This window comes from Zootoca vivipara, chromosome 1 (assembly GCF_965207765.1).
Source record: "Zootoca vivipara chromosome 1, rZooViv2.hap1.1, whole genome shotgun sequence".
Classification (NCBI taxonomy): Eukaryota; Metazoa; Chordata; class Lepidosauria; order Squamata; family Lacertidae; genus Zootoca; species Zootoca vivipara.
Genome location: NC_142582.1, coordinates 64,389,764 through 64,405,461, shown reverse-complemented (window position 1 = coordinate 64,405,461; position 15,698 = coordinate 64,389,764). Strand labels below are relative to the sequence as shown.

Sequence of the window (15,698 nt, the reverse complement as noted above, 5' to 3'; positions counted from 1 at the left end):
TCTAGGGCTTGCTGATCAGAAGGTCGGCAGTTCGAATCCCTGCAATGGGGTGAGCTCCCGTTGCTCAGTCCCAGCTCCTGTCCACCTAGCAGTTCGAAAGCACATCAAAGTGCAAGTAGATAAATAGGGACCGCTCCGGCGGGAAGGTAAACGGCGTTTCCGTGCGCTGCTCTGGTTCACCAGAAGCAGCTTTGTCATGCTGGCCACATGACCCGGAAGCTGTCTGCGGACAAACGCCGGCTCCCTCGGCCTATAGAGCGAGATGAGCGCCGCAACCCCAGAGTCGGACACGACTGGACCTGATGGCCAGGGGCCCCTTTACCCCTTACCTTTATGTGGAGCACAGGGAGGAGAGAGGGGAAAGCCCTGTTGTGCAAGTGGAATCCTGGCCCCTGCTTTTACTTCAAGATTCGATCACATAGTGGGACAAGATCCGGCTACGCTGCCAAAGGGCTTGGGCACATTGTGCAAAAGCTACTTGAATCATGAAGCTGAATAAGCCTCACCTGAGAAATAAACGATCTGTTCATTTGTTCCTGTAAGGCTTGCTTTAGCTGGTGTACATCTTTTTCCAGTTTTAGATATTCATTCCAGGCATTTTCCATTTCCTGTTGGCAAAGACAAAATATTCAGCTTTATCCTTTCATCCCCACCAGTCTGTGTGTGTGGTGGGTCCATATGGATCCCCCACCCTTAGAGAAAGATGGAACCTGAGGTGTTCCTGAATGCTCTGGGAGACTGAATATACCCCCTCCCCCCCCACACACACCTATGTTTTTAGGTGTTTCAGTTTTGTCTGTAAGTCACCTTGAGTCCCTGTCAGGGAAAAAGGCAGGATGAGGAGGAGGAGGGGCTTCCTCAACCTCGGCCCTCCAGATGTTTTTGGCCTACAACTCCCATGATCCCTAGCTAGCAGGACCTGTGGTCAGGGATGATGGGAATTGTAGTCTCAAAACATCTGGAGGGCCAAGGTTGAGGAAGCCCGAGGATGATGAGGATATTTCCCAGTGGATAAAGCTGATGATCCTGTCAAAGCCCTGGTCTCGCTATGCTCCCATATGTCCTCTCCAGCATAATGGAGCCAGAGTAACCTCCTGGTATTCTGGGGAGCTCCAGGATATGAAACAAGCCAGACGAAGACTAAAGCACAACTGGTGCAAGCCTCACTTTAAAGCCGATGGGAGGATCCCTGAAGGGCTCAACTCTGGAGGTAGTGTAGCAATTTTGTAAAACAAACCCTGTCCTCCCACTTTCAGTCCTAGATAGGATTCACTGTTCAGCTCTGCCCTACTGCTTCCCAGTCCCAGTTCAGATTGCTCTGAAAGTATTGGTAACAGATAACCATATTCCATTTCAGTGCGTCTCACATGAAAATTGAATTAAAATAACTGAACACTAAAATATTTGTTTACAAGTTAACTTTTGTATCTCTAGGAATTACGGTACTTACTGTAGATACTTTGGATATTTCTGCCCGAATATGTATGAGATCCTCCTGCAAAAGTTTCTGCTGGTATGAAATCTTTTCTGTGTGCTGTGGTTGGTCTTTGTATTGTTCCATCTGCCTATGCAACACTTCCAGGACAGATTCCAACTGATCCTGTAAAAGAGGATTTAAAAGATATTGAAAAGCAACACATCATCAAATCTAAAACAAATTTATACACATATCTAATTGACCTTTAGCCCTGGAAATATATATGCATATTATCTGAGGGAGATATGCATAGGATTGTGCTGTTATTTTCTTTTTACCATATTATTAACCTCAAATCAGCCTTAGTTCTTGTTCACTTTTATTCTATGTTATTAATGATGCTACCAGCATCTACTATCGTCCTCATTTGGTTAGATAAGTATCAGAAAACAGAATTTAGCTACTCAATACAATATTACAATATGGGAAATTTCAGACCTTCTCTCCAAAAAGTTGATTACGGACAGCAGTTATCAACCATTGTTGACCTCTGCCTTGATCATTTTAATTCCAATTCCATACCCAACAGCTGTGCTTGGAAGCAAAACATGGTCTGACATCTATTTGCCAAATCACTGTATTTTAATAATGCATCCTATTTTCATCTCAACCATGTTCCCATTAATGAACACAACAGATGAGCATACTATCCAAAATAAGCAATTGCAGTGACTACAATGATTGCCATATTTTACTGCAAAACCTGTTAGAGAAACAAGGCAATGGAGGGATTGCAATACTATTTACTTTATTTTCCTTCAGGGCTCTTATTTTGTCTTCTAGGTCTTGTAGAATCCTGTCCTGCTCACAGAAAACACTGAGTTTCACCTACAAAGCAGAACATATATAAAGAAGATTAGAATAATAAAACAGAACTGGATTCTGATGGGTTCATCAGGTCAACTGTATCCTTAGTAAAATTATGCTTTATTCTTACATCAATGTCACTTTCTCCAATTCTGATGGGTTTCACATTTCGTTCTTTTATTGTATCACGCCCTGTTACCTAAAAAATAAAAATAAAGATTTGAAAGTAAAATTAAAAGTTGGTGATAAACAAAAAAGGTCTGGAGAAAACTTTACTAATTCCCTCTAAATTTTAAAGATTATTTAAGGAGCAATCTAAGCTCCTTGGGAGGCATCAGAAGGGCCTCTGGATGCTGTGGACCTAGAGAGTAGTCTGCAGATGGAGGAGGTCTGCAACCAGAGGTCTCCTTAGTGCAGCAGCAAAAAGGTCTGTCGCCATTACTTTGACAGTAGTTGGAGAAGAAAAGAGCTTATTGAGACAGATCCAAAAGGCCTTGGACACATAGGATCTACAGAATTCCCATTCCCCCAATAAGAGAGAAAAACTACACCAGCCCTGAAGCTACCACAGTTATTTTCCTGTTCATTGAAACGAATAGAAATTTTTGTTTTGTTTGTTTTTTTAATAGCAAAATGAAGGGAGGGAAAAAGAAGCCACCCACTATCATCTTCCGTGGGCAACCAGCACAAGCCTGGTAGGGCTTAGGAAGGAGCAGATTCTTCACCACAGATATATCCCCATATGACAGTGTTGCCTACAGTAGTATATTACAAACATCTTATATAAAAATTGAGTTCTTTTAAAATATGGTTGTTTAATTTACCTTTAAAGTTTTATAGCACCAATGTGAATTCTTAACAAAAGAGGCAAGTCAGCATTATTTATATCTTCACACATTCTATGATTCTTATACAAAATTTCTAAACAAATCCCTTTTATATTAACACAGCACAGCAGATTTTGCTGGATTACATCCTCCCAGCACTAATTCTTTGGTTTTTTTCAATGCTGAAAATTAAACATCAGTGGTTCTATTTCAAAGGCTAGGTTTCTTTGGCTTCTTTTTTCCAGAAGCACATTGTTTTAAAATGCTTTAATACCCATAAATGTCACCAGTTCTTTGCTGGTATAGCAGCCTGATATATTGGCCCTGATCCAAAGTGTTTCAGGGAGGACCCACATGCACAATAATTCTTTCAAATTTGGCTGGGTTCCAAACGATAAACTTCCATATGCAAACCATGTTCACCTGCAATATGCTGCTGGTAGCTGGAAGAGAAATATACTGACCCTATAAGGTCTTAAATTCCTGCAGTATACAGGATAAAAAGAGCGATGGATGGATGTGATGGATGGATGGACCCAGCATTGGGAGCAGACCCACAGAAAGGGGGGGGGGAGTTGTAGAGACAGGAGTGGAATGTGCAACCATCCTAATAGATCAGACAAAAATCTAAAGTGAATAGAATAAAGTGGTACCTCGGTTTACGAACTTAATCCATTCCGGAAGTCCGTTCTTAAACTGAGGCGCGCTTTCCCTAATGAGGCCTCTCGCCGCTTCGGCTTCCGTTCTCAGACCGAGGTAAAGTTCACAAATGCTGTGACACTACTTCCAGTTTTGCGGAGTTCGTAAACCAAATATTTCATAAACAGGGCTGTTCTTAAACCGAGGTACCACTGTATTTGTTTGGCCTATAACATGGCTGGAGCAGCCTAGTCTAAGGGCTGCATTCCCTTCTGACCAACATTTCAAGGGAGACATGCAGTGGTGAGCAGGGCTAGAGGCAAAAGTGAATGGAACAATGAATGTAAATTTTGAATCTGTACACTAGGCTAGTTCCATGCCCCGTCCCCTCCTCCAGGCAATCTCTTTGTAACCCATCCAGGCACGCAAGAGGCATTATCGGAGTTCAAGGACACATTCCAGCCACACAAAATACTTGGGGCATGAAGCAGAGCCAGTGAGGGGTGTGGCTGGAGGAGACTTCTAAGAGTCAGATATGAGGGCTTGGAGGGAAGCGTTCAATCCCAAGTCTAAGGTTCCTCACGCCTCGTCTGTAACAAATCTGGTGCTACTAGAAGTGTTTCCCAGTTACTCAGCACATGCACTCATGTGCATATATGTATATTTACATATTTCACTAATGCTACATACAAAACCCAAACAAGAAATGTAATAATGAACAAATTTAACAAAATACATCATCAATCAATATAACCAATTACATTAAAAAAGAAAGAAATGTAATAATGAATGTTACTGGGTTTTTTACAATTGAAATATATATTTATTTTCACCTCCTGAAATTACTTCAGGGGCCAAGCCATCATGATTTACCCAAAGGATATGAAAATGATATTTATTTAACTCTTGAGGTGGAAGACAGTAGTTGGTATAATGGCTAAGAGAACAAGTAGTGAGTCAGAAAATGTCTTGTTCAAAACTCACCTTGTGCATAATTACACTAGGTAGCCTTAGAAAAAGTACTGTTTCAACTGCAGCTATGTGACTGCAAGGTGGTGTAATAATTCTGACCTTCTGTATAAGATTGTTACAAAGATTACTGAGAAAATGTATGTGAAGCCTTTGAACATTCAGAAGGCGCTATAAAAAAGCTGGAATTAATATTAGTACTATTATTAGTTCTATTTACCATTCATGACTATTTGTCACAGCTCCATCTTCAAGTTCCCATCAATGTAAACTGATAAAATGGAAACCAAATCATCAAATACAGGAGGGCTTATTGCCGTTTGGCAAGATTTAGATTTAGGTGTTTTTTTATTGCAGAAAAGCACCATTTCCTGCCACCTAGAATATTGTGTGGATTTAAAACTTTCTAAGAGAAGCAACACATACTATATATGGGGTATAACAGAATGTAAGTAATCAGTATAACAACAAATATGCAAGCAAGGGAACTAATTTGAAATCTAAAAGGTGCACAGTGAGCCAAGAAAAATATATGCAATTATATCATATAACAGTACACGTAAAATCAACTCATTGTCAAAGCAGCAAAATCAAAACAAAATTAGCATGCTTCTGTATTTTCATAATTATAGAAATGGAATCACCACCACTAGTTTCCAACACATGAGAAAATGAAATCAAGCAGTACTGTGCCAGCCATAATATTGCACAAAGCCTCCAAAAACACACATCTTGCAGAAAGCTGTGGTGTCATATGTATCATGAGACACCTGTGGATGCTTAGCCATTTAAACATTGACTGCCATTGAAGAAAGCAATGGAATGGTTACATTTCCGTTACAGGCACTCTTACATTTATACTGGATAGTAACCCTTGTGCTGAGCTCTTTAGAACTTTGTAAACCATGTTGATCAGAGGTCCATTATTTTTTATCTGTTTCAAACAAAATTTTAATACATATCTTGTTATAGAGGAAAAGTTGGCACTAGAAGTCAATAAACAACAAAACAAGAAAATAAAATATGTGTATATTATTATTTTTAGCAGCATGACGTCTCCTTGCTGCAGTTCAACACTGCATACAGTTAGTTGACTAACACACATTTCTTAGAAACTGGAGTGGCAGAAGGGACAGGTGGGGGTCGGGGAGAGACATAAAAGCATTTTTTGCTACTCATGTGCTCTTTTCTTTTATGTCCCAAGTTTGCTGATGATACTAAGTAATTCAAGGTCATTGAAACAAAAACAGATTGTGAAGAGCTCCAAAAGGACACCTCCAAACTGAATGAATGGGTGTCAAAATGGAAAATGCAAATCAATGTAAATGCTCCAAAGATTCTTTGCAGCAAAAAATATTTATTTCACATCTACACTTATGTGGTCTGAACTGGTAGTGAATGACCAGGAACGAGACCTTGGAGTCATAGTGGATAGCTTAATGAAGATGTCAATCCAGTGTGTGGCAGCTGTGAAAAAGGCAAATTCCAAGCTAGGGATCATTAGGAAATGAATTGAAAATAAAACTGATATCAAAATACAAATCTATGGTGTGACTGCCTTTGGAATACTGTGTACCAGTTCTTGTCTCCTCACCTCAAAAATGATATTGTAGAGTTGGAAAAGGTTCAGAAAGGGCAACCAAAATGATCAAGGAGATGGAGCAGCTCCCCCAAGAGAAAAGGTTGCACTACATGGGACTTTAGAAATAGGTGAATTAGTAGTGGCATGGTTGAAGTTTATAAAATTATGAAAGGCATGGAGAAAGGGGAGAGAGAAAAGCTTCTCTCTCGCACATAACCCTGGAACTCATGGACATCCAAGGAAGCCGATTGTTGGAAGATTCAGGACACATAAAAGAAAGGACTTCTTCACATAGCACGTAGCTAACTCTGGAGTTTGCAGTGATAGTCATCAACTTGGTTGGCTTTAGAAGAGGGTTAGACAAAATTCTTAGATAAGTCTATCAATGTCTATTAGCCATGATAGAAGCTATTCTCAGCTCTGGTCAAAGGAAGTATGGTTCTGAATACCAGTCTCTAGAAACCAGAGAGTGTGCTCTTGTGCTCAACTCCTGCTTGCAGGTTCCCCCACAGGCATCTGGTTGGCCACTGTGAGAACAAGAAGCTAGACTACTGTAGTCACTTGATCCATCAAGCTCTTCTTATGTTCTGATGATCGCAATGGAAGTAATAAGTGGTGGTTTTCTGTAACTTTCAAATACAATACAAACTAGGGACTTGAAATAAAAAAAATGTACTGTGTAGTCTGCTACATTGCTTGTTTATAGAAAAAAAATTAAGCTATATATACCTAATATGAAACAGCCTTCAGCATGTTCTGATTGCTAGCATAACAGTTAAGAAATTCAGGGCATTAGGTTTATCTACGAATCTCCTCCAATGTATGAATAAAGAAAACATTATTTGTGTCCTTGGGTCTAAACATGGAAGCACAGAGTCTTTAGAAACAAAACATACCTCCTACTATCACTGCATACAAATATTGAGGACTCCCTCTTCCTTCCACCAAATATCCAAAACTTGCAGAGGGGGAAGATGAAAGGAGGACAGGCTGAAAGGGAGCAGATGGCCACAATCCCTACAGACTGAATGCAAAGGTGAGAAAGGGAACTGGACTCTCAGGGCTTCTAAGGCTATTCTTCCTCTTCAAATGACACTTTCAGTGGCCCTTCATCACTGAAAGGATCCTGGAAGGAAGAATTATTAGCCTTGCAGGATATGGTACCAGAGCCAAGTCCAGATCACTCCAGGATCCCTTCAGCAGCAAGAGGACTGCCATGGGGTGCAGGCCATCCAAACCTGAAGGAGATCGTTGCTGATAAAATGTGATTGCAGCCTCTCTAGATTATTTATAGGTGATTACTGTATTTGTATATTCTACTTCCTTTTCCTTTCCTCTTCTATATTCTGAGTGCTTGGATACTGCTGTGATGACAATATACAGCAGGCAAGCCTCAGATTAACAGCTCAAGAGAGTATCTCAGGCAAACTTGAATTTGCCTTAATTTAGGAACTGAACTTATTCTTATTTATTTAATTTTTAAAAAAGTTTTCAAGTTTTACAATTACACCTTTTCCCATTCTTATACAGTAATTCTATTTAACTTCCCATCCAGCATTCTATGACAGTTCTCTTTTACATCTTGATTGGCTGCATATACATTAATTCCATCACCTTATTTTCCACACCTTCGTATCTTTAATATTGTCAACTGTTGGTCACAAAGTAGGAACTGAATTTATTCTATGCAGCATATAATCCAAAGCATTATTTCAAACTCCACCAACAAAAATCAGTGGCCACCAAGGAACTATGAACTTAACATTTACAGGATCACTCATGCTGCAGCTGCTTTTAAAGCAACATACTGTACCCAGTGCTTTTTTCTTTAAAAAAAATTTAGGGGTACTCTCAATTTCCTACTCATATTGAAATACTGCCCCTCAATGAGGCCAAACTTAGATTCACAAAATGTTTAGGGGTATGCGTACCCCTGCGTACCCCCAGAAAAAAACACTGACTGTACCTAATTCATAAGCACAGAAAACAAGAACCATTACAAGACTTAACAGTTACCATGATATTCCATTATCAGAATAACTGCATGTTGCATGAAATGCTGCCTATGCTAGCCAAAATGTATACATACAAAATACCAGTATATAGAATATGTCAAAGAGGTGAATGTTAGATATTTAACATTAACTATCTTTCGAATTTCAGACTGCAATCCTATGCTTACTTCGATGGCAGCAGGTTCCATGGAACTCAATACAACTTATTTCTGAGTGGTAATGTATGAGGTTGCACTATAAAAGTAATGGTCGTCTAAATCAGATCATTACAATCTGTTATCATTAAGACATGGTTTTCCTGAGCCTATCTGCTTTCTACTTGAGAGACTCAATGGTATGGATATCTTAGGATTTTTAGGTACTATATTCAGGATTTTGTTTGAACACTGGATATTGGGCAATTCACACTATGCATTTGAAAGAACCTCCTGACAGTGGGAGCTGTTTGGCAGTGAATGGACTCTCACAAGAGGTGGTGGACTCTCCTTCCTTGGAGGCTTTAAAGCAGAGGTTGGATGGTCATCTGTCATGGATGCTTTAGTTGAGATCCCTGCATTGCAGGGGGTTGGACTAGATGACCATTTGGTCCCTTCCAACTCTAAGATTCTATGAAATGGAAGCTGTGAATAAGAGGGGCTTGACCCCCATCCCCAAATATCTCTAAGGAAAGCTAAAGTTATATTAGAATCTGGGATGGGAATCAGAAGCACTGTGTTCCAGTCCAACCTGGCTAGGTGGTTCCACAAAGCAATGTGGTGCAGCGGCAGGGCGCTTCTGCTCTCTCCTATGCAATGTACATTTTGAGGTAAAGATGAGTCTGCTCTGTCCTCCATGCCATTTAACATCTGCATAACCTTTTCAGAGATTTGAGGTGGGGGGGCCATCAATATGCTGATGACACAGAGTTTTCATCTAATCTAGGTATGGCACTAGAAATGAGCAGATTTCTACTCTGCTACTGTGTTCTGATATCCCATGGATTTTGGATTCAGTTGAATTGCAGAACAAAAGAATGGACTTGACATCAGCTAATAAACTCAATTCAGACAATACGGAGGAAGTGATAGGGTAATATTGGCCTGTTCTCAATGGGGCTGCACTCTCCCTGAAGATTTGCAGCTCAGGCCCTGCATATCAATGCTCAAATGGTATTCCTGGCCAGATATACTTTTCATCAATTCCTGTTGGTGCGACTGCATCACCTCCCACATTCATCTATGCCTTGTAAACCTCCAGGTTGGATCACTGCAGTGTGCTGTGTTAAGGATGTCTCCAAAAATGTTCAGAAACTTCAAATTGTCCGAAAAATGAATCAGTTTATTAACTGAGACTTATACCAAACATATTATTTCAGTTCTTAAATATCTTCCCTGGGTTTCAGTTTGTTTCTGGGCACAATTCAAAATACTGTTGATCCACAGAGCACTATGTGGTCAAAGACCAAGATCTGAAGGGCTGCCTTCTCAGGTATGAATTTAACTGTTTTGTGAAGTTTCTCTGGGTGTTAATGGCTCATGTCTACAAATTAAATAGGAAGCTACCAAGGATTACCTCTATAGAATACTCTTCCCCAGAAACATCTGTATAGCATCTACTCTGTTTTCTTTTGAGCACCAGGTTAAATCTGTTTTGTTCACACAACCTTTTGGTGAGAATAAATTTGGAAATGTTTTCCTACTACCTTTAAACACTATTTAGTTTACTATTGCTGTATCTGTTTTGTTCTGCATAATTCATATATGTTATGTTTTCGTTGATTTCGTATTGTATTGTTGAACTGTATTTTTTAAAAAATAAAAAATAAAAATCTACATCTCATCCACTTACCTTCAAGCAGAGAACAACTTCAAAATGGAACCTTCTAGCTTGGAATACTTTTTAAAAATAAACATTTCAAATATGTCTTTGTTTTTTATGTGCGGTCCAGAAACTCTAAGAAAATGTATTGCTTTGGGGCCTCCATCTGCTCTGACCAGGGGCAAATATCATTATGACTACGGTATGTTCCCAGATACAACACTACATTTGAACTATGGTTAGGGAACTATTAACAGGCTATAGGCGTGCACCTTTTCTATTTTCTTCCCCTTTGCAAACAATTTTACCCTGCCATCCTTAACTGTGGGTTTTAATTATGTCTGTACGGAGCATATTGCAAACAAATAGCTTCTAATGACCGCTGTGCTGTTTCACAAACCACAGCCTTTATTTTTAGTATCAGGAAATCACATCTCCCCAAAGATTTGCTTTGGAAACATTTCCTAACAGAAAACATAGCCTAGGTTAAGGTATGTTCAGAAAGTTATTTCTATTTTTCTGTCCTAATAGAATTAAGGTGAGTGCATAAATTGCACACATATCTGGGAGTAAGCATCATTAAATACAAGCGCTCTGATTTCTGAGTAAACATGTAAAACATTACAGTATTATTAACATGTATCTGCATTCACATTTAACTCTATATAACATTGTTATATTTAATTTTTATTCCTACTCCTAAACCAAACTGTTGAAGGTACCAGAATGTCATGATAAACATTTGTCAAATTGGTGCTTTTTATTTGCTTTGCTTTATTTGTTGCTAGTTTTACTGTTGCTGCCGTTTTTAATGAAGGATTTTAATGCTGGCATTTATATTTTATTATTAATGTGAACTACATTGTTAGTGTTTTGCATTATTAGGAGCTGACTTTGGAACTGATAGCAAATAAGGTAATACAAATATTGTAAACAAATAAGTGAATAAATAATTATTAGTAAAACAGGCAGTTTTTAGCAGAAATAGAATTAAAGAGTAAGAAGCAAGCACTACCATCTGTTTATTAGCAGCTGATAATATTGAGCCCCTGGCACAAATATGTTGTGACATGGGGGTTCAGTAGAAGGGGGAACTAGCAAAAAAAACCCTTTCCTTGCATGAGTGGAAGTGCCTTCAAGTAGTGCATGAGGCTCTCTCATTTTCTCCAAAATAAAGAGGTTGTTTTGATGTCATGTTATACTATATATCCAGTGTATTTTACATTTAAAATTTACTCCAGTTACAGAAAAAAATCAGAATATCGAAGGATTGATAACTGATACTATAACATAAATACACTAACGAGGGCTGTATATAGAGGATACATCAACTGTAAAATACTAGAATATTTTATACAAACATGTTTTACCTTCAAATCCAGATATTCAAGATCTTTCTTCAGCTGGATGTAGGTATCGTCAGCCTGCAAATGGAAGTACATAAAAAGAATATAGAACAATCTATTGCAATACTAGACTCTGTAACTAACTAGCAAGTACTTCTGGGAACTTCTGCAAAAGCATATACATGATAAACTAGCTATCTAGGAAGACTTATCATTAACACACTGATGTCTATGGTTGAATGACAAATGAATACAGTGCATCAAGGGCAGCACATCATCTTCATCAACCTTACAAACATCAAGATCACAGATTATTTTCCTTTCTACGCAGTTAGCTAACATGCAGGGCTATCAAAACCACTTGTACACTTTAAATTATTTTAAATTATCAAGACCTTTTTAGGAGGAAGATACGAAAACATCTTTGTTAAATTAATCAGTAAAATTTTTTCCTTGATAGAAGTATTAAATGTTCATTTTAAAATTTTTTAGCAATGTATCTCTTTCATCTAATTAGTGTAACTGATGGACAAAATATTTTTAGTTTTATTTTTCAAATAATATACAGAGACGACTACTATTTCATGCTCCATGAGGCACATCTTTGTAACACAAATAATTCTATCCTAAACTACAAACTTAAATGCCTAGCTTAAAACTATCAAATCTGATAATTATTCATTCAAAGTAGAGTTATTGTTATACTGCTGCCTTTGATTGTTACTGGTATATGGTGCAAAAAGACAACTAGATTATGATAAGCTAATGGACACAAATAGCTGACACAATGCTGAGGCAATACGGATATCCTCTCTAGTTCCTTAATATATGTCAGTTGAAGGGGGGGGGCAAGCAGCATGTGGTGAATTAAGCCACTTCCATCAAGAATGAGTGGAAAGCTTACTTTTTCAGCCAAAATTAAAAAATCTGCAAGTTAGTAAGCTTGCCTCTTGAACGGATTTTTAAGGCAACAATCACAAAAACGAACATCAAAGCAAAATAATAGCAGTTATTCATATGCAACAGCACCCTATAGTTTTAAAAAATGCTTACAATCTCCAGCACATGCCAGAGCAAAGGAAAACTATGAATGAACTGGGGACTTGAACATACTGAAGAATGGGCAAGAAAGCACAAACTTGAGCATGGTACCAGTGAAGCACTTGCAGAGTCACAGAATATCATATGCAGCACAAATGAGCCAATCAGCAGCTGACCTGGTAAGAGGAATTAGTTGGCAAGTGCTGTAGTAATTGGGCGATTGTGTAATTTCGTATACTAGCCAACTTAGCCTGATGTCTCCTTAATCGAATGAGAAGCAATGTTAGCTCTTCAGGCTGTAGGTATTTGGACACATTGTAAAGAGGAAATTAGCAGTTTTCAGGGAGAGTCACTGTAGCTATAATTCTTCACCTAAGGTGCCCAGAAAATGTATACAGTATTTGACACAGTTAAGCAACCAGTTTGTATTTCTGTCTTTGATTGGAATATTGTACTTTAATGTCAGAAAACACAAAAGCAAATTCCATGAACAGTTCCGCTTATAATGACTTCAATGGCAGTTGAACGTAGGCCACATTTAGAGCCAGGAAGTTCAAGTTACTTGATTCCGTTAACAAGACATGAAAAATCAATGAAGAGTGTTTTGGACTCAGACATCCTTACAAGTTCTAGTAAATTCAGCTGGTACATAGAAGGGGAAGGAAACTAGAAATGCTTATACGTACCGATTTCCCATGCAAACTTGGAGCACTTACAGTATGGGTCATATATCCCATTGTAGGCATGGAACGCCTATCTACGTGTGCTGAGTTCTGTATAAATTGAAAGGCAGTATTAAAGAGTAATTTAAAATGGAATTTTCTTTTCTTAAACCCTTCAAATACACACCCTCCTCTGCTGTCATGTGAATAATGCATGAAGCAGGGTTTAGGTAAAGGGCATAAAAAGAGCAACAAACAGGGTCACCTAAGTGGGCATAATGGACAAAGTTCCAATAGATTTATAGGATGGTATCCCCTGGAGCCAGGGAATGAATCTTTGTGCCTATGGTGACTTACCAGTCTCTGGGTCTTTTAGTATAAAGCCTATAATAATTTATGATTGAGATCAGGCATCCCCAAACTTCGGCCCTCCAGATGTTTTGCCCTACAACTCCCATGATCCCTAGCTAACAGGACCAGTGGTCGGGGAAGATGGGAATTGTAGTCCAAAACATCTGGAGAGTCATATTTATACTGCTTTACCTCCAAAAGACATTTTTCTCATGATTTTTATATAGAAAAATAGCTTTTTAACTCAAAGGGTTAGAACCAGACTAATTTAGTTGCACTTAGGTTGCACTGAAACCAATATGAAAAGTTACCCATGATTAATTTAGTTCCTACTGATTTCAGTGGGAACTAAGTGCAACTAACTTGGCCTGAATCCAACTAAATAAATTTACATAGAGCCACCAACTCAGTAAATGTAGGGTTAACATGTTTATAGTCATGTGATGCTTCCATACACCTTTTTTTAAAAAAATAAACGACAAAGTTTGCATCTCATTCACTATCAGGGATGAGCCAGAGGTTTCAAGATTCCCAGAGGGAGGAGGAGATGCGGGTTGGAGGAAGGAGGAGGTGTGCCCAAAAGGGATAAGGAGGAGAGAATTATTGAAGTCAGTCCAAAGGAACAGACAGGGAGGGATATAGAGCCAGGGAGTTCACAGGAGGAACAAGTTCCGGTTCAGAATCAGGTGAAAGGTTTAAGCCAGCTCTCCAAAGCGTGTAGAGAAGAGGAGGGGTGAAAGATGGAGCAAGAGCGCCATTTTCTGGCTTGCTGGAAGGGCAAACACAGACCTCAGCAGAGATCTGAACTGAGTGACTCTGATGAATGATCATTATGTTCTAATGACAGGTTGTAAATACTGTAAATAAAGGCTATAAAAACGTCAGGAGATTCTCGTGGTGATTGTGTGAAGAGAGGAAGCCTGTCAGCCCTGACATTCACTTCACCTGGCTAGGGCATCACGTGTCTATTTGAAACAAATTTTGCTCAACCTGCAACTGGCCAAGCACTGAGGACACAAACCCTGGATTTGAAAATACAAGTTTCGGTGGATAATGTAAGAATATTGACAGTGAACATTGATCAAATAATCTAAAGGTTAGCACTTAGAAACATTGCAGGTTAATTCTATTATACCTCATTAGTAAAGTCTGAAAAATATATCAGCAAAATTTACTCACTTTTATAGTTTGACTTCGAATCTTTATGGGTGATCCAGCAAAAGGAACATCTGTCATTGGTCTCTCATCAGATGGTTTGACAGTAACCCTTTCTGCAGGAGTGTGTGGTCTTCGAGGTGGAAAAAATTTAGGGGGCCCAGGTGGTGGTATATCAGAAGGAGATGGGGGAACAGAAACTGAACGTGGAACATCTAATGAACTTCTTCCCTTAGCACGGTCTGTAAAGTCTGGAGAACCAATATAAATAGGTGCTGTGGGACTGCCATGTTTAAACTGCTGTCTCTGTTGCCACTCATACAGCTGCCATACAGTACCATCTTTGTTAGCTCTTCTCTCATCATGAGACATCTTCAAGTGGCTAACCCGGTCTTGAGCATACTTGTAGTCACTTGGCAGATTGCGATTTGAAGGTGGTGAACTTCCTGAAGGCTGCCTGGTATTCTTTGGCAAGGTATGATAATTCTCAGGAAAAGATATGGAATGACTGGGCACTTGGCGAATAAGGGACTGATCAGATGCAAGACTGTTTGAGAAAAATTGTTTCATTAAATATTAAATGAGAATGCAGCTATTATTAAAGTCAAGGTTTCACAAAATCCAACTTTAGAATTCCTTTATTTAATTGAAGCAAACAAATATGTGTAGAATCTCATAGGCCACAATGGCCTCTAACAATTAACAGTTTTTTCAGAGTTGACAGCCATTTGAAAGAGTACATAGTGTATTCACTCAGGCTACTTTTGCCTCTGTTTTATCATGTTCAAAACCCTGCAAAATCTGCAGGCAAAATTTGGATTTAAAAAAGTGTGTCTGCACCATGTGAAGCAAGTTACTCAGCTCTTCTTAAAAATTGTCAGTCTCAAACCTGAGACAGTTTCCTTAGCTATTTCCCTAACCTGTCTAGTTTCCTTAGACAGCTGGCCACTAGGTGGAACATGCTATTCAACAAAATGTTTTTGTTTTTCCTAAGGGTTCCCACCACCACCACCACTTGCTGACTGTCTTG

General features: G+C 38.9%; 1 protein-coding gene across 7 annotated transcripts in view; it reads right to left on the bottom strand.

The window, feature by feature from the left end:
* The window catches only part of PLEKHA7 (pleckstrin homology domain containing A7), a 151,424-nt gene that overhangs the window by 30,024 nt on the left and 105,702 nt on the right, over positions 1 to 15,698 (bottom strand). For 6 of the 7 annotated variants that reach the window (XM_035120130.3, XM_035120148.3, XM_035120139.3 and 3 more), the window contains 7 exons: positions 14,693 to 15,215; positions 13,187 to 13,273; positions 11,484 to 11,537; positions 2,415 to 2,483; positions 2,225 to 2,305; positions 1,451 to 1,600; positions 507 to 608 (listed from right to left, as the gene is read on the bottom strand). In XM_035120130.3, coding sequence (XP_034976021.1) covers positions 507 to 608; positions 1,451 to 1,600; positions 2,225 to 2,305; positions 2,415 to 2,483; positions 11,484 to 11,537; positions 13,187 to 13,273; positions 14,693 to 15,215 — 1,066 coding nt within the window. Of the gene's footprint in view, positions 1 to 506; positions 609 to 1,450; positions 1,601 to 2,224; positions 2,306 to 2,414; positions 2,484 to 5,572; positions 5,654 to 11,483; positions 11,538 to 12,676; positions 12,797 to 13,186; positions 13,274 to 14,692; positions 15,216 to 15,698 lie in introns of all 7 variants that reach the window. The other variant, XM_088653366.1, reaches the window with a different exon arrangement.